The 24,552-nt window shown below is 39.5% G+C and overlaps 1 protein-coding gene across 5 annotated transcripts in view; it reads left to right on the forward strand.

Annotated features, from left to right (window-relative positions):
• Positions 1 to 24,552, forward strand: part of b3gat1a (beta-1,3-glucuronyltransferase 1 (glucuronosyltransferase P) a) — a 199,659-nt gene that overhangs the window by 160,518 nt on the left and 14,589 nt on the right. For 2 of the 5 annotated variants that reach the window (XM_041813679.1, XM_041813697.1), the window contains 5 exons: positions 1,249 to 1,397; positions 13,654 to 13,724; positions 15,199 to 15,341; positions 20,808 to 20,879; positions 20,986 to 21,497. In XM_041813679.1, the coding sequence (XP_041669613.1) occupies positions 15,230 to 15,341; positions 20,808 to 20,879; positions 20,986 to 21,497 (696 nt within the window). In that variant the 5' untranslated portion in view covers positions 1,249 to 1,397; positions 13,654 to 13,724; positions 15,199 to 15,229. The remainder of the gene's footprint in view (positions 1 to 1,248; positions 1,398 to 13,653; positions 13,725 to 15,198; positions 15,342 to 20,807; positions 20,880 to 20,985; positions 21,498 to 24,552) is intronic. The other 3 variants (XM_041813705.1, XM_041813715.1, XM_041813689.1) reach the window with 3 other exon arrangements.

The raw sequence follows: 24,552 nt of genomic DNA on the forward strand, positions 1-24,552 counted from the left end.
TTCTGTCAAAAATGAGATGCTGCAGTGGCCTGTTGGAGGGTGTAATATTTTGGCAGTTTGTTGTAGTACTATACTTTGTTTCCTTCTGTTTAGCTCCATCACAATGCGCAGAAGAGGGGAATGTTGTACATAAATCAGTGCGACAACATTGTCACTGCGAGTCCACATGCATGACAATACCAAGCTGGCAGCAACAGCAAAGCTCCTCTGCCGATGCTGTTTAGTTATTTCTCTGTCGCTGCAGTGCTTACTTGCTGCTGTCATGAAAGGAAAACAATGCAGAAGCTTTTCTCACCCGTGATAATCACTTTTTTATTCCTGTTTCCAACTGATGTATCTGCTCAGAAGCTTGACGCTTCAGTTGGAGAAATTGGACTATGAGTCAGAGCAATCTGAAAATAGATTGTTTTGAAATTTAGTGCACATCAAGTACAAACACCCCCTGCTGCATGACTGGATCACAGGCAAATCGACTTTAATAAAACAGTGCGCTTCGGTAAAATGATTCTGAGACTCCTGCTGTTCATTTCAGTAAACCTACATATTAGCAGTCTCTATTACAAAGCCCCTAGAAACACAGTCTGCAGCCTTTTGGAGCTGATGCAGCGTGCAGTCATCACTGGCTGAGTGAAGCGTAAGCCGCCATAGAAGCAGCGTTCCCTCAGATGTATTTGAATAAGACATGATGCCAGTTTATTTTTGTAACATCCCCCACCCCAGACTGTTGGCAAGCGATGGAGTTGTGACTAACCCTCTTCCAGTTTCCACATAAGGCGAAGAAGAAAAGAGAGAAAAACACATAGTCTGTGTCTTTTCAGTTGAGTCAATTAGGTGAAATAACATCTATACATACAGCGTTAATTCCAGCATTTTGAAGCGGAGCTAGAGGATCGCCAGGAGAGAGAATCATCCTGTGAATCTCAATAATGTGCATCTAAATTAGACTTCATTACTTTACACTGACACAGTTTTCCTCAGCTGCAGCTTCAGCCCAGGCTCTCTGATGTTTAAATAATGAATAGGCATCACACAGCCACACCGCTCATGAAGGTTCGGCCAAGAATCGCTGTAAAGCATTTGACTCCTCGCCCCATTCAAACTGCTATGTTTAAAACAGGCTGACTGTCCTTGAATGTCTCATGGGGGGGGCAGATAAAGGTTCACAGTGCAAAAACTACAAAGAGAGAGAAGCAGTCACTGTAATGCCTGATTACTAAACATATTCACTGACATGTCTGTGTTTCCCAGGTCTGCGCGAGTAGACGAGGCAGAGGAAGAGGAGAGGAAATGGTTGAGGTGCCATGAAGAACGTCACCACCACGTCGCTCTGCCAGAATGCAGTGTGGACTTCCCTGCTGCGCATCACCAGTGGTGCCATGATCCAGTTGTAACTGTGGGTAAGAAAACACAGGCTTTTTAAAGTTCATAATCATTTTACATATGGAATATGTATGGTGTACACAAGGCCACACATGAGGGGGGATAAAGCAGAGAGCTTTCTGGGGCCCAGCCAAAATGGGAGGCAAAATCATGGTCCCTTGTAGTTAAGGTGGGGCAACCACATTTCAATTTTAACCTGAATAATAATCACTCCTATCAAAGCAATACAATATGAAGTTTGATGTAAGACAATATAGCCTTTTTAAAAATGTAAATCACTTTTCTTAAAACAGAAATGTTTCTGTTTTAACAATATGGATATGCAGAAATGATAAAGAAAGTAACGTCAGACTGAGCATTAGAGAGCTAAGCCATGGTGTGAACAAACGTCAGGGTCCCAGAAAATAAAGTAGCAGAAACTACAACAACTTCATTTAAAAAAAGGATTGAATAAATATGAAACAGGGTTTTAAAAAATGGATGAAAATTGGGAAAGGAGTTACAAGTGGAGAAAAAAAGGTGTCTAAAAGGCACCAGGTTGCAATGAAAGTGGCAAAAATAAAAAAAAAAAGAAGAAAAACATGGATTATAAAATGGGTTAAAAATGGCAAAAAAAAAAGACAAAAAGTTATAACATACACTATATATATATGATATTACACACAGGCTATGCGTAATACTGCATGCAATACAACACCAGCTTTTAAAGAAGTAGTGAACGCTTTAATATTTTTTTTTAGCTCTACACCAAAGTATCTGGCTGAACTATGATAAAACACATCAATGCTGGTGTTAAACATTTGCACCAAACTGATAACAATCTACATTTTACGGTTTTTATTTAAATCAAGCTGACATCTGCTTTGAAAAATCTTCTCTGTAAAGGCGTGGCTTATGTGACGTAGAATCCTTCCATCGGTGGGTTTCTACGTCACAAACTTTATATAAAAGGTAGAATGTCACCGCCTCTAACTGACTTTACCAGAGACCACTCCCATCCTCTCCAGCATGTGCATTGCCTCGGCTCCGAGAGCTCCGGCTTTAGTAACACCGGTGCTGGAACCAACAGTCCAAACAGGTAGTGCTCAGGAGCACCACGGTCCCCCACCACTCCACAGCCTGCTTCAGGGCACTCTGGAGGGGAAAAATCCTCCACCTCTAAAGATTGCTCTAAGGCAGTGGTGCTGCGGGACTTTGTGTCACTTTCTAGCAAGGGAACGTCACCCCCACCTCATTTGGAAAACCCTGTCCTTTTCCCCTCCCTCCTCATAGTATCCATCTGCGCATTTTTTGTGCATTTTTCAAAGGTCTGAAGTGGGTGGACTTGGCTCTGAGCTGGGGATTCACTTACACTTTAAACTTAGATTCATCGATAATATTGTTTTATCGTTTCCCTTGGATCGAAAAATTCAACATAGTAAGGATATTTCCACAGTCTAATGCTGTCCTCTCTGCTAGCTCACTAGATTAGTCAGCTAGCCTCACATACACACTGTCACAGCTGTGTTTACCCTCTGCTGTCATGCAGCCGGTAGAGCAATCACAGAAACGGTGCTGATGCCTCGACATATTTTCAGTGATAAAATTTGGAGGAAATAGAACAGTATTGTTTCAGCAATGGATTACTTTCACGAAAAAGTAACTAATAACAGATTATTTGTATTGCTAAACCAATGCGTGATGTTACTTGTTACAACAAAAAGCCATTTAAGGTGCATAAGGTCAAGAACTCCATTTATCAGAATGTGTTTGCATAAATGTTCAGCATTCATGTTGCTCTGTACTCTGTGGAAGTCTTCAGATTTATGCTAAATTAAATAAAAAACATGCACCTACATTTTTCCAGCAGAAAAAGGTTTATAATTAGATTAAAAATCAGAACAATATGTACACCTTCTGCCAAAAAGCCTCCTAAAGGAATTGTTATTGGCAGAGAGAATTGTAAATACCATATTGAAAAACAACCTTCCATAGCTTTGTAAGCGTAAGTGAGTAATTGCACTTCAGCATTTGCTGAAAAGCGTCGTGTTTCTCCATCTGTGGCATTTACATGGTCGACCCTTTTCTCTCAAAAGGTCATAGATTATTTATTCCATGTCTGCTCTGGATGAGTGTGCATATGTCAGCGTCCCAAGGGGAAATAAAGCTTAAAGGATACATCTACTATGCTGTTTAGTTACATTTCTATACAGTTCTCCCTGTGACTTTAAATGAGCTAGTGTAATTCTCTGTGCAGTATGTTGCTCGTCTGCATCAGCATGCAGAGCCATAGATGATAATATTTCCAAAGGGAACTGTGAATCACCTTTCTAAAATCATAGCTTTGAAACTTCCTGTGACTAATTAGTGTATCAGCTGAACACAAATACAATGTAGGGCTTGTGTCACTATTTAAACTTCAGGCATTTTCATGTGAAGGCTCTTATATTGATGTTTTATTAGTTACAGAGCTCAATAAACTTCCCCTCTCACAATATCTTAAGCGTCTATGCTGTTACTTTCCACCGCAGTGGTAGCAGAAAATTAATAGGAAATGATGACTTGTTTCCTCTTGTGTAAAGCTGAGTGGTAAAAATGGGCAGCCTGGGATAGTCAGGCTGTGAAGTCAGGCCACCCTGTCAGCATGAAGCACTAAATGTGCTGGCTACAAATGTACTTTAAATCTAACAAAGCTTGTTTGTTAGGAAAAGGTACCAAAAAAAGTCACATTATCATGATTTTACACATTTAATAAGTAAAAGTGAAATGCAAAATGTTATCATCCTCTCTCCCTGTGAATTATATTCTTACTGCATTATTAGTATTGTAATATCTGTAGAAATAATATCTGTATGAGTTTAGGACCATATTTTGCAGCCCTGCATAAAACTGTAAATCTGAATTTTTGCTTTGCATTTCTGTCTGTCCCCATCACTTACATGCAGTAGGACAAATGCAGTTTGGCCCATTGAATAAACAATAGCATCCATGATCACTGGGGCACACACTGCATCAATGATACAATCAGAAGGACAAACCGGAGCAATTACGATAATCACTCTTAACATCCAGGATAGAGTAGAATCAGCAGTTAACAGCCTTTTTCTCTCTTTATGAGTGACACATGTCAGCACCACGGACAGCGTCACATTAACACTAGTGACATTTTCTGCACAAACAGCAACAATCTCATCTTTTACAACACAAATGCACGTACACTCTACCTCACATTCATTACACACCAAAAATATTTAAACCATTATCAGATTGACCAGTGTTCTGAATAATAATAAAGACTTTAAAGCAGTAGAGTGGATAACAACAAGAAAAACATGAGCTTACCTGTTAATTTGGCTCAAATGGCTCGCTGCTGATGCCTCCTTTCTCTCTTTCTTTACCTGACTGATGCTGTTAAGTGTCAACTTGTCTTAGTTTTTCATGCTGTCATTAACATTATCCACATTCACATTCTCTGCTGACCCTTTTCGAGTCTTCTTAGGGGCGCACTGGTTTTAATATAAAACGTATTTTTGTTACCTCCGCCAAGGAGGTTATGTGATCGGGTGGGTTTGTTTGTTTGTTTGTTTGTTTGTTTGTTTGTTTGTTAGCAACATAACTCAAAAAGTCATGGACGGATTTTCATGAAATTTTCAGGAAATGTCAGAAATGGCATAAGGAAGAACTGATTAGATTTTGGGACTGATCCGGATCACCGTCTGGATCCAGGAATTTTTAAAGGACTCTGTACTATTCGGAGATAGGTCTGCGCTGTTACCACTTTAAACCAGGAGATGGCGGACATGAGTAACTTATTCAAACTTTTGGAGTTTATATGTCACAGCCGGTCTAGGAGACGAGTCGGAGCGTAACAGAGAGAAGACAGTGAATGTAGCAAGAATACTCACAATGCTGGGAGGAATAGAGGAATATTCATCCTCTGCCATGACTTTCACACGTAGTGAAGCCAATGCTTTGCCTCAGCGGGTCTCTAACCCACCGGGGAGGGAGTAATCAGCGAATTACATATTGGGAGTGATCCGGATCACCGTCTGGATCGAAAAGATTGGTCACTATTGGGAGATAGGGCGGAGGTCTGCGCTCTCTGAGTACTTTTCTAGTTTTTCATTTAACCTTTATTCAACCAGATAAAACCCACTGAGATCAGGATCTCTTTGACAAGGGTGACCTGGCCAAGAGGTCAGCAGCACATGTCATAAGAACAGTTACAAAGAAGTGACAGTATAGGTTAAGACATGCAAATTTTGAGGTGCAATAGTGTTTTCAATAAGAAGTGTGGGAGATATAACACAACAACAAACAACAATTTAAGATTTAAAACACAGGCACTGTTCAATGGTCTCACGCTGTCTATCCCTCAGGATAGAATGGAAGGAACCAAGTGGAATAACTTCAGAGAGTTTTAATTCAGTCTGTTGACTGGTGCAAGAACGCCAGGCAGAGCAACTGCTTGTTTTCCACAATAAAGCGCACAAATAGGGGGGATCAAGCCTAAAAGAGCCTTATAAATTAGGGTCAGCCAATGTGCATATCTGCAATCACTCAGAGAAGGCAAGTTTGATTTCATATACAAATCACAATGGTGGGTGAGACGACTGCAGCCAGTGACAAATCTCAGCGCTGAATGAAAAACGGTGTCCAAGGACTGGAGACATTTTGATGACGCACTCAAATAAAGCACATCCCTATAGTCACGAATGGGCAAGAAGGTTGCTGTCACTCATTTCTCTCTGACCTTAAGAGAGAAGCAGGTTCTATTTCTGAAAAAAGAACCCAAGCTTCACCTGAGGTTTAGTGACCAGATTATTTATATGTGCTTTAAATGAAAGCTCCTGATCTAGGATAAACCCCAAGTACTTGTAAATTAAAACCTGCTCTATAGGTTTTCTTTAGATGTTAGAATATTTGTAATGTTCTGTGGTTGCACCGTTGTATGAGATAAAACCATGAGCTTGGTTTTATCTGTGTTTAAAACCAATTTAAGATCATATAAACAAGACTGGATAACATTAGAAGCAGCTTGTAAAAACTCAAAAGCCAAAAGCCTCAAAGTTGGTTGTCTTTTTCACATTCCAACCTTCCCTCTTGCTGTGCTAAACCAGATTGTTGATATTCAAATCTTAACTCACATGATGAGCACAAAGCTCCTACTTCAGGTGTCATTTGTGACAAGACCTTTGTTTACGACAAAATTTCCTTTATTTCAAATATCTGTCAGTATGTCAGTATCTCTCAAAATTCCTTAATATAATTGGCTATTTGCCTTGTCAGCCATCAACTAGCCATTTAAGCATACCCATCACTGAGCATATCTTAAAAAACTTTAGTTTGGTTTTACTAACTTTAATATCATGGTGAGGTATGAAAGTGGCCCAACTATCCTATTTATTTCTGTATGTGACCCCCAATGGAGAAAGTTCGGACACCCCTGTTTTAAGGTAAACTTCCTGTGCAGAATAAACCAAGAGTCATGTATGATGATGCATGCATTCAGAGAGGTCTATTCCCTCATTCTTCCTGGTCACAATGGCTGCTCACCGCAGGCCAAATAGACCTTCAGGCCACAGGGAAATGTCCCAGTGCTCCTCATGTACAATCTGTGCCTGATGGTAAACACCTGGCTTCACATTATGTCTACTTTGTCCTCTGTTTAATTGAGCAGATCAGTTAATAAACTGCATTTTCCCAGTTAGTGCTCGGCATAACGCCAGAAGCTTTTAGGAGGTGGAGAGAGTGGCCCTTAGAGAGATCGGGAAGTCTGTGGTATAACTCAGTGCAATATAAATGAGCAAGGATGTAGGACAGAGGGTTGGGATAAAGATCAGAGAAATCTGAAAATAAAACCAAAATAAACAAAAACTTTTCTTAGTTGAACAATGCTAATGGGAGGATGCAATCTTATTCTTTTTTCAAGGTTTATAGGTGAAATTGCTTTTATCTATTGTCATCTCAATATTGGACGAAGTAGCATCAACTCAAAATAAGAAGCATTTAGATTTTTTTAAACTACATGTCATTATGTGGCACATTATTGCATTTAAAGTGAAGGATGTAAAAAAAAATCATTGAACTTCCAGAATTTGAAGGCCTCGTTTATCAGTAGTTATTCAAACAAAGCTCACTGTAACAAGACTGTTTGTCTTTCAGTCATCTTGCTCTAACATAAGTTAGACTAGCATGAGGTTCAAGGCAAATGGAACCCCTAGAGTAAACCAACATGCAAGTATGGAGGGTTTAAAGCATGACAAACTCGAACTAAAACCTGGCAGTATATGTCTCAGCGAGGTATACGATAAAAAGAGAGCTAAACCACAGAAGTGGGCCAACAAAAGGCTGGGGTTAACCTTGCAAAGCAGATGGATACGTCAGTTTCCTTGTTTTTCACTGGGGAATCCATCTTGCAAAGCTCGGTTAGAAAGTGACAGGACCAATCAGCAACGAGGGGCAGTAATTTCAGGTGCAGCAGAGTCGTGACGTAAACAAGCAGCAACAAGAGCTGGTGCAGTTATGGAGGAAGAGATTAGCGTGGATGCTGCTAAAGCGCCAGTTTTATCAGAACTTGATGATATTTCTTCATTAAAAGAAGGACAAAGAACAGCAGTGAGTAGTTTTCTTTTCAAAAACGACAAAAGTCGAGTACTTACATGTCTACAGTCGCCATGTTACGTGTTATTCCTCAGTAGTTGTGCACGCTCAGCTTGCTAGCAGCTATGTCACGTGCTTTGTTGCCCTGATTGGCTCGTAGAGATGTGACAGACAGAACGTTCACCAAATCATACTTCGAGGATTTTTCAAAGCCTCTGCCTTTTCTTAAACGTTTCCCAGATGGATGTGTGAAACAAATCCATCTGGCGTGTCAGGTTAGGCTGGGGTGGGTTTTGACTTAAACTTGAACCTCCAAAATTTATGAAGCTCATCCTTGAGTCAGAGTGGATGTTTGTGCCACGTTGACGAGAATCCTTCATTCAAAAGCAAGGGATGAACATAAGACTCAATCATCTGGCCTACAACCTTCAAAATCTTATCAGTTCATTCTGAGTCAGAGTGTCAGAGTGGGCATTACTGCAAAGTTTAAAGAAACTCTCAGGAAGTCTTCTTGGCAAATGTTCACAAGCAAGGGATGGACATGAGCCTCACTGACATTAACTTTTGACCTTCGGCCTCCAAAACTTTATTAGTCTCTCTTTATCAAAGTGGACATTTGTGCAAAGTTAAGAGATACTCTTTCACAGCATTTCTGACATTTCACAGACACATGCAAGGGAGGAGCATGAGGCCCAATAGCCTTAATTTTTGACCTCAAAAAATGTAATTGTTATATCGGTATATCTCTGAGGTAGTAGAGAGCATTTTTCAAATTTTGAAGGAAGTTTTTGTGAAGGTTTTGCTTTCGCAAGGAAGGGAAGAACATGAGGCCAAATAACCTTGACTTTTGAACTACCATCCCAAAATCATTCAGAGTGCACAGTTCTGCAAAGTTAGAAGAATAGCCCTCAAAGTGTGGGTGGGATGGGGCGGCAGAGGTAGTGTGGGTGGGCGAGTTTTAAATTTATGTATTATTCATAATGGTGCCTACATTCATGATAAATTAATGTTCCTAAAGTCATTGATCAATGTTCTAGAGAAGTGACTTCAGGGTTTTAAAATGACAGATAACCCCTTTGTTACCGCCGCCAAGGAGGTTATGTGATCGGGTGGGTTTTTCGTTGGTTCGTTTGTTTGTTTGTTAGCAACATAACTCAAAAAGTTGTGGATGGATTTTCATGAAATTTTCAGGAAATGGCAGAAATGGCAGAAAGAACTAATTAGATTTTGGGACTGATCCATATCACTGTCTGGATCCAGGAATTTTTTTAAGGATTCTGTACTTTTAGGAGATAGGGCTAATAATGGAGGTCTGCGCTGTTCCCACTTTACACCAGGAGATGGTGGACATGAGTAACTTCAATCCCAGCAGTTGTTTATGGATGTGTTTCCATTCAAAGTTTTGGAGTTTATAGATTTTGATAGATGCACACCCAGTTGAGGAGACAAGTCTGAGCATAACAGAGAGAAAGACAGCAAATTGTAGCGATAATACTCACAATGCTGGGAGGAATAGAGGAATATTCAACCTCTGCCATGACTTCCAGTCGTCCTGTGAGACCATGGGTGCATCTGTTGGCACCCGTAGCAAAGCCGATGCTTTGCCTCACCGTGTTTCCACCACACTGGGCAGGGAGTAATCGGCGAATGGTGGGGGGCACATGGGGACGGATCTAGGAATTTTTTAAAGTATTCTGTACTATTGGGAGATAGGGCTAATGGTGGAGGTCTGCGTGCTCCAAGTGCTTTTCTAGTTTTCACATCAATCTGAGACCGAGGATCTGATTACTCTGGCATCTCTGTCACCTGCTGGCATTTCTGCAATACAGAAGTATAGCCTCTCAGATGTAAAGTCCCATCAGGAAAAGCCATTTAAAAGGGGATCAAGAGGCAGGACTCATATGCTGCATTCAAGAGCTCCTCGGATTTCCAAACTGTCCTAATATCTAACTATTTGTGTACCTACGTAGCTTAAGTACACACATGATTATTGGTGGGGACAATTTCATTTGAGTTAAACATTGGTGGGGACATGTCTCCACTGTCCCCACTAAAAACTACACTACTTTAAGTCAGAGTAGACATTTGTGCAAAGTTTAAAGCATTCTTAAGTTGTCCCTCTCCCAGGCAAGGGAAGGATGTAAACATGACCTTGACCTTTTACCTCCAAAAAAACAAGGTCCATTCTTTTGGCATTTCGGCCATAAGCAAGGAAAGAACATTGGGCCTAAGAACCTGACCTTTGACCTTCTAAATTTAGTTTCTTCACTCTTGAGTCAGAGTGGCCACAAAGAGCCTGAAAAAATAATCATCCAGGTATACAAAGAGCATTAGCAGCTCTCTTTATAAGCATATTGGTTAATACCATTGTATATATATATATGACATTTCCCTTAATATATTGCCGGTACTATGCTAGTTTTATATCAGTTTACACTGCATCACAAAAGCAGCTCTTGTCTATATGAGCAGGTCCTGATGCAGATTTGACGTGTGTGTGCAGCTTTAGCCTCGTTGTTTTAGTATGATGCCTTATATGTGGATCAATGATGTTTAAAGGAATAAAAATAATCACCTTCTTTACAGAAACCAGTATTAAAGCCAACTCATTAAACACTCTTTACCAGAGCCTTTTAATTAATGTACATGATATGAGCTGATTATGAATGATTAATTTAATATTTCTAATCACGTTGTTGGAATTACAAAAAGTAATTTTAATTAATACACAGTCTGTGGCTTTTATGCTGCAGTGATATTTTTCAACAGGACTCAAAGCTGCACTAAAGGATCTGGACTTTGCAATTTTGCCAAAAACAGTCCACCCGCAGTCTGCTGACATCATTTCCTGCCATTTGGCCGGTGGATGGTTTTATTTTTTTTCTATTGGGCATAAAGTCACTGCTCTGTCCTCAGTGATGGCACAGATGAGCTCATCGGGCTGGCAGAGGGCAAAAGCTTCTTTTCATTGCCTCCTTCAGTGGCTTTGACCTTCTTTTCATTGGCAGTGACAGTATTATTTTATAAGCTTTAAATTATTAGTTTTCTGCAGAGGTCTTAAGTTGCTACCTGCTCCATCATGTCACTCTTTACTTCTTTTGGAGAGGCCGTAATGCTGCTCTGTCTGCTGCAGAATAGCATTGCATTGTAAAGCTCTAAGTTGAATATTACATAGGGTTGGGTTGCCTTTTAAACTGTCTGAGTCTTGATTTTAAATGTTTTGTCAGACAAAAAGGCACAATGTTCAGAGGAATAGTTCAATTTTCAGTGCAGCTGCTAAAAATGCTCCATTCTTTAGTATTGTGTTGTATTGCTTCACTATAGGGACAAGTGTTCTCCTCATTCTGGCATTGCTCAGCATGCATTTTTAGTTTATGGTGGGTCTTTCACTATGGCTGTAGGGACGGACTGAATTGAGGAGTCTTTTCAATTGAAACTTCACCATATAAAGCACATTTACTCCTTAGTAAGCTAACATTTATGTTTCATGAACAAATTTCCCCAGTGGGAGAAAAGATGATCTTTTGGGAAAAAGTTGGTGCAAACATGTAAAAACACTGATATCTATGTGTGAGTGAATTTTGGATTTAGACTATTAGAATGTTTTTTCACCTCTTTCCCGGCTTGGTTTTATTCAAGCAGGGTAAATCGGGGCCAATAATGTCACCAGACCCTTTGGGTAAATACCCCAACCTCTCACACTACAATGATATAAAATCATAGAGCAGTTCATCTCAATACAATCTGTTGGTAACTGATGTCACTGCCTTCATTGAAAATTAACCGCCAGCTACATGCTGTGGTTTCTTTCATTGTGAGGTAAAATTCCCAAATCTATCAGCCACGGTGACCAACAGGTCATTAAAAGCATCATAACAGAGAGATTTGTGCCAGAAAACAGTAAATTTAATCCCCAACTTCTGTCTCTGCTCTGCCACAGAGACATGCAGCTGCACTCTGGCCATAGGTTAGGGGGAAGGCTAGTTGCTGGAGTGTTTGACATATTTTTCACATGAACCAGATGCAGCAGGAACAAACAACTTACCAGCTGAAAGTGTGTATTAATCCATATTTCTCTTGTCTTTAGTCATTGATGATTAAAAGAAGCAGCAACAGTTTTATGTCTGTTAGGGCTGCAATACCAAAAATCGTTGATGTATCTGATAGTAAACATGTTCAGTTCCTGCAAAGTCTGTCATATTAAAACCTTCCAATTCTTATCATCAATGAAGACTTTTATTTTGAAAAGCAACATCAGGAAATGGGGGTTTTTTGATACCAATTTAACAACAAAGACGTCTCATAAACAGAAGAGAGACTAAGCTTCATATAACTTAGAAAATTAGATCTAAAGAATACCTGAAGAGTTAAATACAGAATGTGAAAATCAAACTGAGACTTTATAGCGGGAGGTAACTTACATTTACTTAAATTACTTTTAAACCCTCGAGTACTATAATCTTTTGTGCATGTTGGTGGATTGCTTTTGGTGTGAGATGTGACATTTGCACCATGAATGAAGTTATCCACTGAGTTGGAGATCCTGCTTGTGACTTTATGTGCTCCTAAAGGAAATTCGTAGTGCAAATCAATGTGCATTTACTTTTTTACTTTTAGAGCGGATTTTACCACATGATTTTTCAGGAATTTGAAGCTTTATTTTATAAACTAAGATATTTTTCATGACTGAAATGTGGCCTTGTGGTACATAACAGAGTGGCCTGTTACACAGAAATCTTAAAATACAGATTTTTCTTCAATCACTTTACCAGGAGTTTAATACTAAGGTTTTCAGGTGAACAAATTTTAGCTTGAATATTCTATTAAATCCACTTTTTCCCCTGAAAGAATAAAGAATTGGAGCCAGCTCTGTGCCTCGGTGCAGTTGAAGAGTCGAGGCTGTTACTGATGAATACCTCAACCTCTACCTCTAAAGCTCAGGGGCTGAATTCAAGAACCTTTCTAAGCACAGAGCTCCTGCAGGGAAGAAATTCTAAGGAAATTGTTAGAATCAAGACTTTTTCTGTGAGTTAAAGTTTATACTAGATCCTGGTGAAGACCAACATTATTCACAAAGCATTTTAGGCCCTAGGAGAGCTCCTAAGGTGAAAATGTCTAGTAGTTGTGTGGAGGACTTTTAAGAGTCTGACGTGTTTCTCAGACAAAGGAGAAAAAAGCAGAAGACGAAAGAGCCACCAGAGCCACAGTTAGAGGTGACTTTGAGATACCTCTTAGACAATCCACCTTTGGGCAGAGCATCTCGTATCTTTCAAAGGGAGCACACTAAGGAACACTTTACCACTCTCAGTCAGGGAATGCTCCAGCTCTGCAAGTTTAAAAGGTAATCTGAAAGCGGCTCAGGACAAACTTCTTGCATCCTCTGTGCAATATAACATACATGTGTATGCTATCCCTTTCAATAAACAGCACTTTCAATAAACAGGCCAAGGGCAAATGTGCAATTTCCTTAAGCACACTCATTATCATGTGCAATACATCAGCACTATAGCACTTTTCCATCTGCCTTATACACTTTAACTACAATGGTCCCTTTATTCCAGGTCAGTCTAAAGCAAAGTCAAACAGCCACCTTCTGTACTGGTATATTTGGGTCTGTGTTATATGGTACTGTTTGTGTGGTTTGGTCTCTTGATGTTGTCTGATTTGATGTAGATTTTTACTTACTTTCAGAGACTACGGATGGAAATCAGCCTGTGACTACAATCTGGCACATTTACCTTTCCATGTTCATTAATGTGCATGTAAGTCCAGTACAATAAATAATAAATGGAGCTTGTTTTAAAACATTTTATATATTGAACACTTTCACAGTCTGTTTTTTGTCACCTTTTCTTGAAGAAACCAACAAACGCATTTAGTAGATGAAATCACTGGTAGTGCTTTCAACAGAAATGATATACATCAGTAGCATTTTCTTCACAGTGTCTATGATCAGACCTGAAAGCATACATTTATTCTAAAAGCTGCCACTATAAAAAGCTGGAACATCATTACACACATTTATACCTGCTGATGCTCACATACCTGTGTGTGAAAACAGGATTTTATTATTCTGAATAAGTGTGTAAGGATCAAACTCCCACACGTGCTAAATTATTTCTAGATTCTGTATATTATGTTAATACCTGACCATATCTTAGTCATATAGTCATATATATTTGTGAATATTATTAAATGATTTTACTGCTAAAATTCTGTTCTATGTGTCATTCTTAACCTAACATATTCAAGTGCTAATTTATGCAAAATTGAACATTTTATCCTCTCATATCAGCACTCAAATGTTCATCAGAGTGCTCTGGAGTTTTCTTAGATTTTGTTCCTAGATCACAGATAATATAATAAATAATACTGTGAACAAAATATGGGATTTTCGAGTCATGCATTCTGTTTTTATTTACATTTTACTCAGTGTTCCAACTTTTTTGGAATTGGTGTTGTACCTTTCTGTTTTTTATTGACTGATACTAATGAACAAGACTCTACATATGTCAAAACATTAGCTTAGTGCAAATCTGAACCGATTCAAATATTTTATGTTTTTTAATGTTTTCAGCAAGGTTATTATGGTTAAGCAAAGCTAACCAAATAACTAAATCTAAAATGTCAAAATCATTTTAGTTAGCTGACAATAAATAAAAACTAAGCTTTCAAATAAAAACTAAAACTACAACTAAAACTAACTACTGTGCTAAGAAAACTAACTAAAGTAAAATTAAATTACAGACAAAACCTCCTCAGTTTTAGTGTTTGACAGCAGCATAATGGCTGACATGTACTGTATGCTCAAGCCCAGAGAGAGTAAAATCCCCTGATCTGATAGGAGAAGATTTCACACAACTCTGATTTCTGGTCCTAAGTTCTATAAAGAAAAACAAAAAATCAAAATTGAATAAATGAAATGAAAAGTGATGTTCTTTTTTGGGTCTCGCCCCTGATAGGTATCCGATTTTGCCAAAAAGACTCAAACTAACACTGAAACTACTAAAAAATAAACTAAAACGAAGCACGTTTGCAAAAAAAAAAAACTAAACTAAACTAGCAACCAATCTGGAGAAACTAATTAAAATTAAACTGAAATTTAAATCACAAGGTAAAAACAAACTAAACTAAACTAATTACAAACCCAAAACTATTATAACCTTGGTTCTCAGAGCTTCTTGACTCATCATCTGAAATACAGAGTGATATTTCATGTATCCTTTCTCTCTCCAGGTTATGTTAAGCCAAATAACCAATCCTGGAGATGCCGAAGAGAAGAGATATTCTTGCCATCGTGTTGATCGTGTTACCCTGGACTCTGCTCATCACTGTTTGGCACCAAAGCGCTATTGCTCCGCTCCTCGCCATCCGCAAGGGTATGCACACATCACACTTCACCAGCAATATCATCTCTGAAGTGGGTCCTTGAACCTAACACTACACTCCAGGTTTAGACAATAGGCCGTTCATTTAGAGCCACTCAGCTTCCATGACCATCAGCGTCATCAGAGCCCAATCACAATTGTGCAGTCACTGTAAACCTCATCGGAGCTCATTGTATATGCATGATAAAGACATGAGAGTTCTCAGCACATATTATGTGTCTAAAAGACTTTATTATGTAATTCATGCTGTTTTCTATGTAGATAGAATCCTGAATTGGTTTTGTGTGTTGATAACTTGCCCATTCCAGGCTGTTATGAAACAGAGTTACAGCATTCCTACCCACTTACATGCCAAAGTCCATCCTGGTGTGACACTCAGCATGCAGTCAGCATTATTTGTTTCATCCTTTTAGATACAAACTGCTCAGCATCTTTTACTTTTTTAAACATTAGTTTCAGAGTTTGGAGTGTTATTTTTCCTCCTCCTTGAGCTGTATGAAATATTCTGCTTCTATATGTTCCAGTCTGAGTCATTAATGCACAAACTCATGGGCCCCTCAGAGGCCATCAGCCAACAGTGTAAAATGTCAAGTATACTGACGGGTAAACAAACCTCGAATAAGAGCGACAGAAAATCAATACTGCTCATGCCCTCTTAGGAAGTCATGAAAACACAAACAGGGACTAATAAAGAAAAATACAAGGTTCACACCAACTTCTTACTCTGAGCAAGGACTCAGCTGATATTGATTGTTTTTACTTTGTTTAACCTTTTATGGGGCAAGGAACCACATAAGGTCTATAAGTGGAGACACCATCCGACCAATCAGCAGTGACCTAGAGCATTTCAAACTTCCTGTTTCCTCCAGAACTTGAAAAATGCAGTTCTAAATCTCATTTGGTCCAAATGGCCCTAACATCCTAACTAACCATGATAAGCTGATGAAACCCAAACATTACAAAGGTGAAAAGTAGTGCTATTTTCTCTAGTAGTGCTGGATTCTAGGAATTGCTGGTATTACTGGTATTGTCGCAGGAAAAATGAAGGAACCATAAATACAGTACCCAGAAAAAGTATTTGCCTCCTTTCTGATTCCTGATTTTTCTGCATATTTATCACACTGAAATGTTTCGGATCATCAAACCAATTTTTATATCTCACAAAGACAACCCAAGTAAATACAAAATTTGGCCTTGGAACTCTCCCTCGGGTGCCATTTTTACCCAGTGTCTTTCTTATGGTTGAGTCATGAACTCTGACCCTAACTGAGGCCAGGGAGGCCTGCAGTTCTTTGGATGTGGTTCCTGGTTTGTTTGTGACCTCCTGGGTGAGTCATTGTTGCACTCTTGGAGTAATTTTGGTTGGCTGACCACTCCTGGGAAGGTTCACCACTGTTCCCAGTTTTCTCCATTTGTGGATAATGGCTCTGACTGTGGTTTACTGGAGTCCCAAAGCCTTGAGAATGGCTTTGTAACCTTTACAGACTGATAGATTTCAATCACTTTGTTTCTCATTTGTTCTTGAATTTCATTGGATCGTGGCATGATGTGTTTCTTTTTTAAGATCTTTTATGCTTCACTTTGTCTGACAGCTTCTATTTAAGAGATTTCTTGATTCAACAAATCTGGCAGTAATCGGGCCTGGGTGTGGCCAGTGAAATTGAACTCAGCTTTCCAAAAACTGTGGTTAATCACAGTTAACTCATGTTTTAACAAGGGGGGAACTTACTTTTTCACACAGGGCCAGATAGGTTTGGATTTTTTTTCCCCTTAATAAATAAAATCATCATTCAGAAACTGCATTTTGTATTTACTTGGGTTGTCTCTGTGAGATATAAAAATTGGTTTGATGATCCGAAACATTGCAGTGTGATAACTATGCAAAAATATCAGGAATCAAAAAGGGGGCAAATACTTTTTTACAGCACTGTAATGCCAAATTATCAAGCAAAAGGGTATTTTCTTTACAAATACCTGCATCTAATATAAAATCATTCATGCTAGAAATTCTGTCATATCTGTGACAGTAAAACAGGCACAAAACAACAAAACGCCCTCAGTAATCTTCATATCTTATGTGACAACTAAATAAATGATGAAAATACATACTTGGCAGTGTCATTTGACCCAGCTGTTCACACAGGCTTCCTTTACGTGCTTTTAAAAGAGAAACTAGAATATTTTTCTGGCAGCGTACTCGCTGGCAGCCTCTGTTGAACATCTGGCCATCAGCAGATTGTGTTATCTATGCGCTGCAGAGATATCCTCCTTATGTTGGAGGTGCGAGTGATGCTCGAGCAGAACAGTGACAAAAGATTGCCATTAGCACAATGAAAAGAAATTCAAAACCTTAATGATTTAATTATCATATTCTATTCATCATGACCCAAAAACCTGGGCCAAAATATCACAGTCTATAAATGAGGAGTCGACTCAGTACGTGCCAGCTCTCTGATTCACCTCCATTTACAAGCAAGTCTAAAGTAAGCAGACTCCTTTATTCATGAATGCATTCATATGTATAATGTTTCATTTCATTCATACAGATGAAAGGAATGAGGAGAAGTGGAGGCTATGGCTGCACAACTGTAACTAGTGTCATGCTGCAGCTGCAGGGATCTCTGGTTATGAATAAAGACGGGCGATACAAAAGAGAGCAGAGCTTTAGTTCAGTAAGTTATGGATAGCTTTCTACCACCTCAACAGAGACATATCCTAAAAAGGGAGAGGCATCTGGCTGCAGACCTCTATGGAGGGACATTTTGGGTTTATCTGTTGCAGACCTCTACAATGGGGCGACCTCGACAGGCGGGAGGTGACGTGTTAACTCTTGTCAGGTTATTCCTTCGTTTGTGGTGTGTTATTTTTCATTTCATCACCCTCCCCCTAACCCTAACCCTCTTCGGGTTTTGTGGTGTGTTAAATTTGAATTTATCCCCTCAGTAAATTTTTGATTTTTATAGCTACGTAAAATTCTGCTGTCATGAAAAATCGCCACGTACCATAACCTCAGACAGTGAGTTAAAGATATGCATTCAGTACGTCATTCTAGTTCTGGCTTGGATAATGTACGTTACTTACAGCTCCACCATCGAGGTCGCCCTACCATAGAGGTCTGAAGCCAGATCCTCTCTAAAAAGCGGAAACAAATAAAGAAAGAAGAGAAACATGTTCTAAATGAACAAGATTACTTCATGATTTTTCAAAAGATTTCTATAAATAAGAAACAGCTTACATATAAAGTCTTGAAATTAATCTTGAATAATTAAAAAGATTTAGGTCATTGAAAGTGAATTTTACTCTTGCATGGTTCAGCATTCCAAGCTTAAATGCTGGTGAGCAAGAAGATTTCAACCAAAACTTTTCCTGTGTTTTAGACAAAATGCAGCATAAACCCTTTATATATACAGGAAGTGGCCTCTTTCAAATAAAAAAAGAACAATAACTTTTATGAGAAATTCATTGAAGATGTGACATGGCCCTCATAAAACTAACAAAACAAAGAAATATAGCATTTCCACAGAACAGTGTGACAGTAATGGCATAGTAAAAAATGTAATAAAAGTAGTTAATCAAATGTAAAATAATAATAATAATAATGGATACTGTGGTGTAGTCTGAGTTCTAGGGTACGAACTGTACCACTCTGTTCAGCTGGTGCAATAATGCATTTCTTTACACAGAACATTACAGAGCTAACGTATAGATAGTCTAAAGCACTGGTACTAATAAGTGGCCACAAAATACAAATTGTGGCCACGAAATACCAATTTGTGGCAACGAAGTAAGTATAATGTGTGCACGGAATACTAATTTGTGGCCACAAAATACTAATTCATGGCCACAAAATACTAAATTGTGGGGTCGAAATACCAATTTGTGGCCACAAATAAGTATAACATGTGCCTGAAATACTAATTCTTGGCCACAATCCAATTTGTGGCCACGAAATACAAAAATGGTCACAAAATTCTGAAGGGAATGAATGCTTAAAATAAAATTCAATCATACTATCCCTGCCCATCATGTAGCTTTTGCCCCTCTACTGCCACTACCTTAGACCTTAGAGAAGGTGCGCTCAATTTGCTTACCCAGCTGTCCAGGAATGATATTTATATTATTAATTATTATTTTGTGTGCACATAATACCTACTTCTTGGCCACAATTTAGTATTTTGTGGCCATGAATTAGTATTTCGTGACCATGAATTAGTATTTCATGCACACACTACAGCTATATTGTGACCACAATTCTATATTTTTTTTTTTTTTGACCATGTCACGTCTGGGGCTCTGTAAGCAGCAGAGGTGGACTTACCTGACATCGCTGTGGCTGCAGAGAGATGCTGGCATTCCTTAACAAAAAACACTAAAAGGGTCAATAAAGCATGCGATCACATTTAAAAGAAGTCCACTAACTGTGAACCTTGATTGATCATGATTAACTCGATACAATTCAGAACCTAAAATAAACAGGATGCTTTACTCGTGTGTCAATCTAAATTGACTTTTTAGAGTCTGAAGGTGAATAAAAACCTGTTTTGGTGTTTATAAGAAGATATAAAGTAGGATCTTTAAAAGAACCCCAAACAATGTAGTAAAGTAAATGAAAGCTTTTTTAAATGTGCAGTGCCTGAGACAAAGCATTGCAAAAGTGTCACCCAGCTTCCTGTCTGGACTTTTAAATTCAACAAATGTGCAGGGAGAACATATGTTGGGGTATCTCTTTTTTAAGAAATCCCTACAGTAACCCCAAAATCCCTACAGTAACCCCAAAACATAAAGTAACCCCAAAACTATTGTGTTTTTTTTTTAGCTTGGCTTAATGTTGGATCAGTTTTAGAGAAACCTGTCGGATGTTATTAGCAAATGTGATGCAGACTCATCAGTCCATTCTTGGTAGCGCTGCTGTTTCCTGTGTTACATCACTGATTCAGCTTTGAGAGTGTAATTTTTCCTGCCTGAGAATCAAAACAAAAAAAATGTTTCCTGTATGTGTTATTATCTGCTATCAGTAACATGAAAGTTGCACGAACATGTAGCTAAAATATCATTAAAGTTTCAAGTAGTTTTCATTGTCTTGTCTCAGTTTTGGTTAACTGTATTTTAATTCTTGTTACTTTGTTAATTGCTGTCCAGAGCTTTATGTTTTCATTCATTTAAATGTGAGCTGAAGGACTTCCCACTATCTATAGATGTGCTTGTGGTAGGGAAACATCGGTAGTGAGCTAAGGGAATAAAGAAGGGCAGGTAAAGTCTGAGGGAGTCCGTGGTAGAGTCTGAACATTAAAAGAGGGCATGTCTATCGGAGCCACATTTTTCTTTATGTGTGAAGAGAAGCCCAAAGGCAACGCTGAGGGAATAGCAGGGCTCCTCTCTCCTCTGCCTTTGCTCTGGCTGTCTCTCTGTCCATCAGCTGTGTTATCCTCTCACAGTGCCTGCTTTCACTTTTTGCAGCCTGTCACCACCTAGTAAAAGAGATCTTTATCATTCCAGAGAGGCTTGCAGTCCGCCACCACCGGCTCTCAGGTACACTTTACCCCCATTGGGTTTAAGTCACCTGAGGAAAAATATACAAAGGGCAGCCCAAGGTTGCACTAATGCCTTACATGTCTTCTTATCCCCAAATCTGCAGATGACGGCGTGGAGGGGAAGAGGGATGCAGGCGGCCAGGCTCAGGACTCCAAGGAATACTGTGCTTCAGAAAAGGACATAGTGGAGGTGGTGAGGACAGAGTATGTGTACACACGGCCTCCACCCTGGTCTGATGTGCTGCCCACCATCCACATCATCACCCCTACATACAGCCGGCCGGTGCAGAAGGCGGAGCTGACACGGCTGGCTAACACTTTCCTCCACGTTCCAAACCTTCACTGGATCCTGGTGGAGGACTCCCAAAGGAGAACGCCTCTCGTGACGCGACTGCTCCGAGAAACCGGGCTTAACTACACCCACCTCAATGTAGAGACACCCAGGAACTATAAGCTGCGGGGTGACACCCGAGATCCCAGAATCCCCAGGGGGACTATGCAGAGGAATCTGGCCCTACGGTGGCTGAGGGAGACGTTCAACGCCAACAGCAGCCAGGCCGGGATCGTCTACTTTGCTGATGATGACAACACGTACAGTCTGGAGCTGTTTGAGGAGGTCAGAGCTGGTGTACAACACCTCATTAGTGGTGTCAGGCCTACTCTTATCTCCAAAATCACCTCTTTTCAAGAAATGAAAGAAACAATGTATTTCAGTTAGGAACACGATGTTATTGCAAAATGTACAGTTTTACTTGGTTCAGGGCTCGCTCCCTGGGTGAGTCAAGCAGCATGCTTTGACTTTCCAGGGGGCACATGGCTAGAAACCCCCATATGGATAGATACATTATGACAATGTGTACTGAATGAAATCAGGTTGGTTCAGAAGCAGTTATTACATAGTAGCATGAATCTGAACAACGATGTATGCTATTAAGGAGGAGGCTGGGGTGGAGGAGGGAAGTGTTCCCAGCAGCAGCAGTGTGGTGCATCAGTATTAATGCAAACAGGGATAAGTGAGAAGCACGTCATATAAAAACGGACCGCTGTGTTGAGAGAAAGAGCTGTGATTGGCTGTGGGAGCTAAGAGGTGGTAAGTGGGATCATCTGGCCATCAGCTGATCGTGGCTGGGCGTATGAACTAACACTAGGCTTCATTTTTCAAATAATTTGACACTCAATGCTCATAGTCAACATCTTTTTGACACGATTTATTGGTTAACAGTTTGTAAAACCCACTGACAGATGTAAAGGGTGACCAATAGCACCAATTTATGAAAAAATCTTAAAATCATGCATTTTGAATTGAAATTGGGGAATGATGGGCCAAGTTATCCAATCATTATTGAGAAGAAATTTGTTCTTAAGACCTTCTTACACAGTTTTTAAGAAGGTAATGATATTCACCAAAATTTTCTTAGCTAATAGTAGGATCTAAGGAGACTCCAGAGTATTATTTCCAACATTTGGGTGTTGGTATGAGATGATAAAATGTTTAATGTTGTAATTATGAACTTCCAAATGTTATAGATTGAGATTGACATAATAACTTTATCAGTTTAACTGTTTTATATAATGAAATAATATGGAAAAATACAAGGTATGGCTATTGAAAAGTGAGACTAATGCTGTAATACAGTTTTATTGAGGATACCGTAAACATTTTTCAAAATCTTTCCCCTTCAATCTCCTTCCTGTCCTGCATTAACACACCACTGCATTCACTGATCAAAGCAGTGCAGCAGGTCTTCTTCAGAACCTCTGTCATTCTTTCTTAACTTCTGACACAGTCTCAAACCCTTTGAGCGCAGATGTGATCTGAGGAAAAAGGAAAAAGTCACACAATGCTAGATCTGGTGTATCGGGAGGGTGATCAATGACTGTTATTGGTTTGGGGCCAGAAACTGCTTTACATAGAGCTCAGTGTGAGCTGCTTTGATGAAAAATGTTCTTTTTCTTAGAATTTTTCTCACAGTTTTTCTTAAAGCTGTTTGTAATAGTGTTGATTCATCGTTAACCCTTCTGGAACCCACTTCTCCAAAATGATCCCCTTAATGTCAAAGAAAACAATCAACATGGCCTTGAATTCATACTTGCTTTGTTGTGCTTTCTTCATCCTTGGTGACGATGGTGTTTTCCAATGCATTGACCACCTCTTTGTCTCAGGATTGTATTGGAAGATCCAGGTTTCATCATGATGTTCAAATTTTCATTCATTACTTGCCAACCTGGCTCTGAGACTGTTCCTGCCATCATTCTTATTCTGAGTCATCAATCATTTCCAGTTGTTTAATTTGCTGGATGTTTTCAGAAGTTTTCATTGTGCATCGATTCGGCGCCCAGAACGTTCATGGTCGTGGACATCCTCTCTGGCTTCAATAAATTGTTTGTGCCATTCAAACACATTTTCACGTAGCGAGCAGTGTTCCCCAAACACCTCAGTTGATGTACCGAAAGATCCAGCTGCTGTTTGTTCAGTTTCACCAAAATATTATTCTGGTTTGCCTCTTCTTTCATTCCTGTGTGGCTTCTGTGTCTGCACACTGCCCTGCAGTCTCATGTCCTTATGTTAGCATAAGAAGGGCATTTATCTATGCTAATTAGGCTGAATTTGCATATGCCTCTAGCTTGCAAGCACTGGGCATTTATCAACTTAACAAAGACTGGAACGATTCAGTAGTTTTAGAATGTGTCATGAATCCCACGTAGGTTTCTCTAAGAAATTTTCAAATTTAAGAGCAATCTAAAGAAGATATTGGTGAATGAGGCCCTATTTGGTCTTAATAAATCCTCCTGAATGCAGCGCTGTGTGTAGACATTTGGTTAGTCAGGATAAGAGAAAACATGGCTACCATGAACACACAGATCTGTTATGCTCATGGTCATGTCAGTGTAACTGCATTCACAATCAGAAGTTCTGACCACTTTCTATCTAAACCCAGTCACCTCATACTTGTATGACACCTATGTAGCGTTTCCAGCTTGAAGCATAAACCCTTTCATCTGATGCCTAAGCGTTTGCAATCCTCACCCTGCAGTTTGGTACTCAGAGGAACTCACCAGTTCTGCTGCCAACTCCACACCACATGTTTCTCTATTCTCAAGCTCAATCCACCTTCAAAGCTGCACCACCGATGTAAACTGAAGTTCCAGCAAAACAAACCATGCACAGAGCACACGGTGGGTAGTTCAGGTGGCCTGAGAGATTTCACAATTCCCCGCAAAAACACAAAGGCGAGCCAGTTTACCGTGTTTAGGAAACTTGAAAGCTCAGCAGCCATTCAGCTGGAGAGGTGAGGAGAGATTGGGATTGATCAGGAAAGCCAAACATCAGTGAGCCCCTGGCAGCATAACACATGCAGTTCTGTTAGTGCACATTTCCTGTGAGATATATTACAATATAGGTTAGAAAATGTGGACTGTTGCAAAACAGTGCTTTAGGATTTCTGGTGTAGTACATGGCTGTTTGATTTAAAGGAGACATATTTTACCCTTTTAAGACAAGTTTATATTGGTCTCAGAGGTCCCCAAAACATGCCTGTGGAGTTTGTTGCTGAAAAAACACTCCAGTATAGGATTTTTGCACGTCTAAAACCCCCTCTATTTTAGCCCTCTCAAGAATGAGCCATTTCTGTGTCTGTGGCTTTTAATGGTAATTAGCTGTCTGACTCCGC

This window comes from Cheilinus undulatus, linkage group 2 (assembly GCF_018320785.1).
Source record: "Cheilinus undulatus linkage group 2, ASM1832078v1, whole genome shotgun sequence".
NCBI lineage: Eukaryota > Metazoa > Chordata > Actinopteri > Labriformes > Labridae > Cheilinus > Cheilinus undulatus.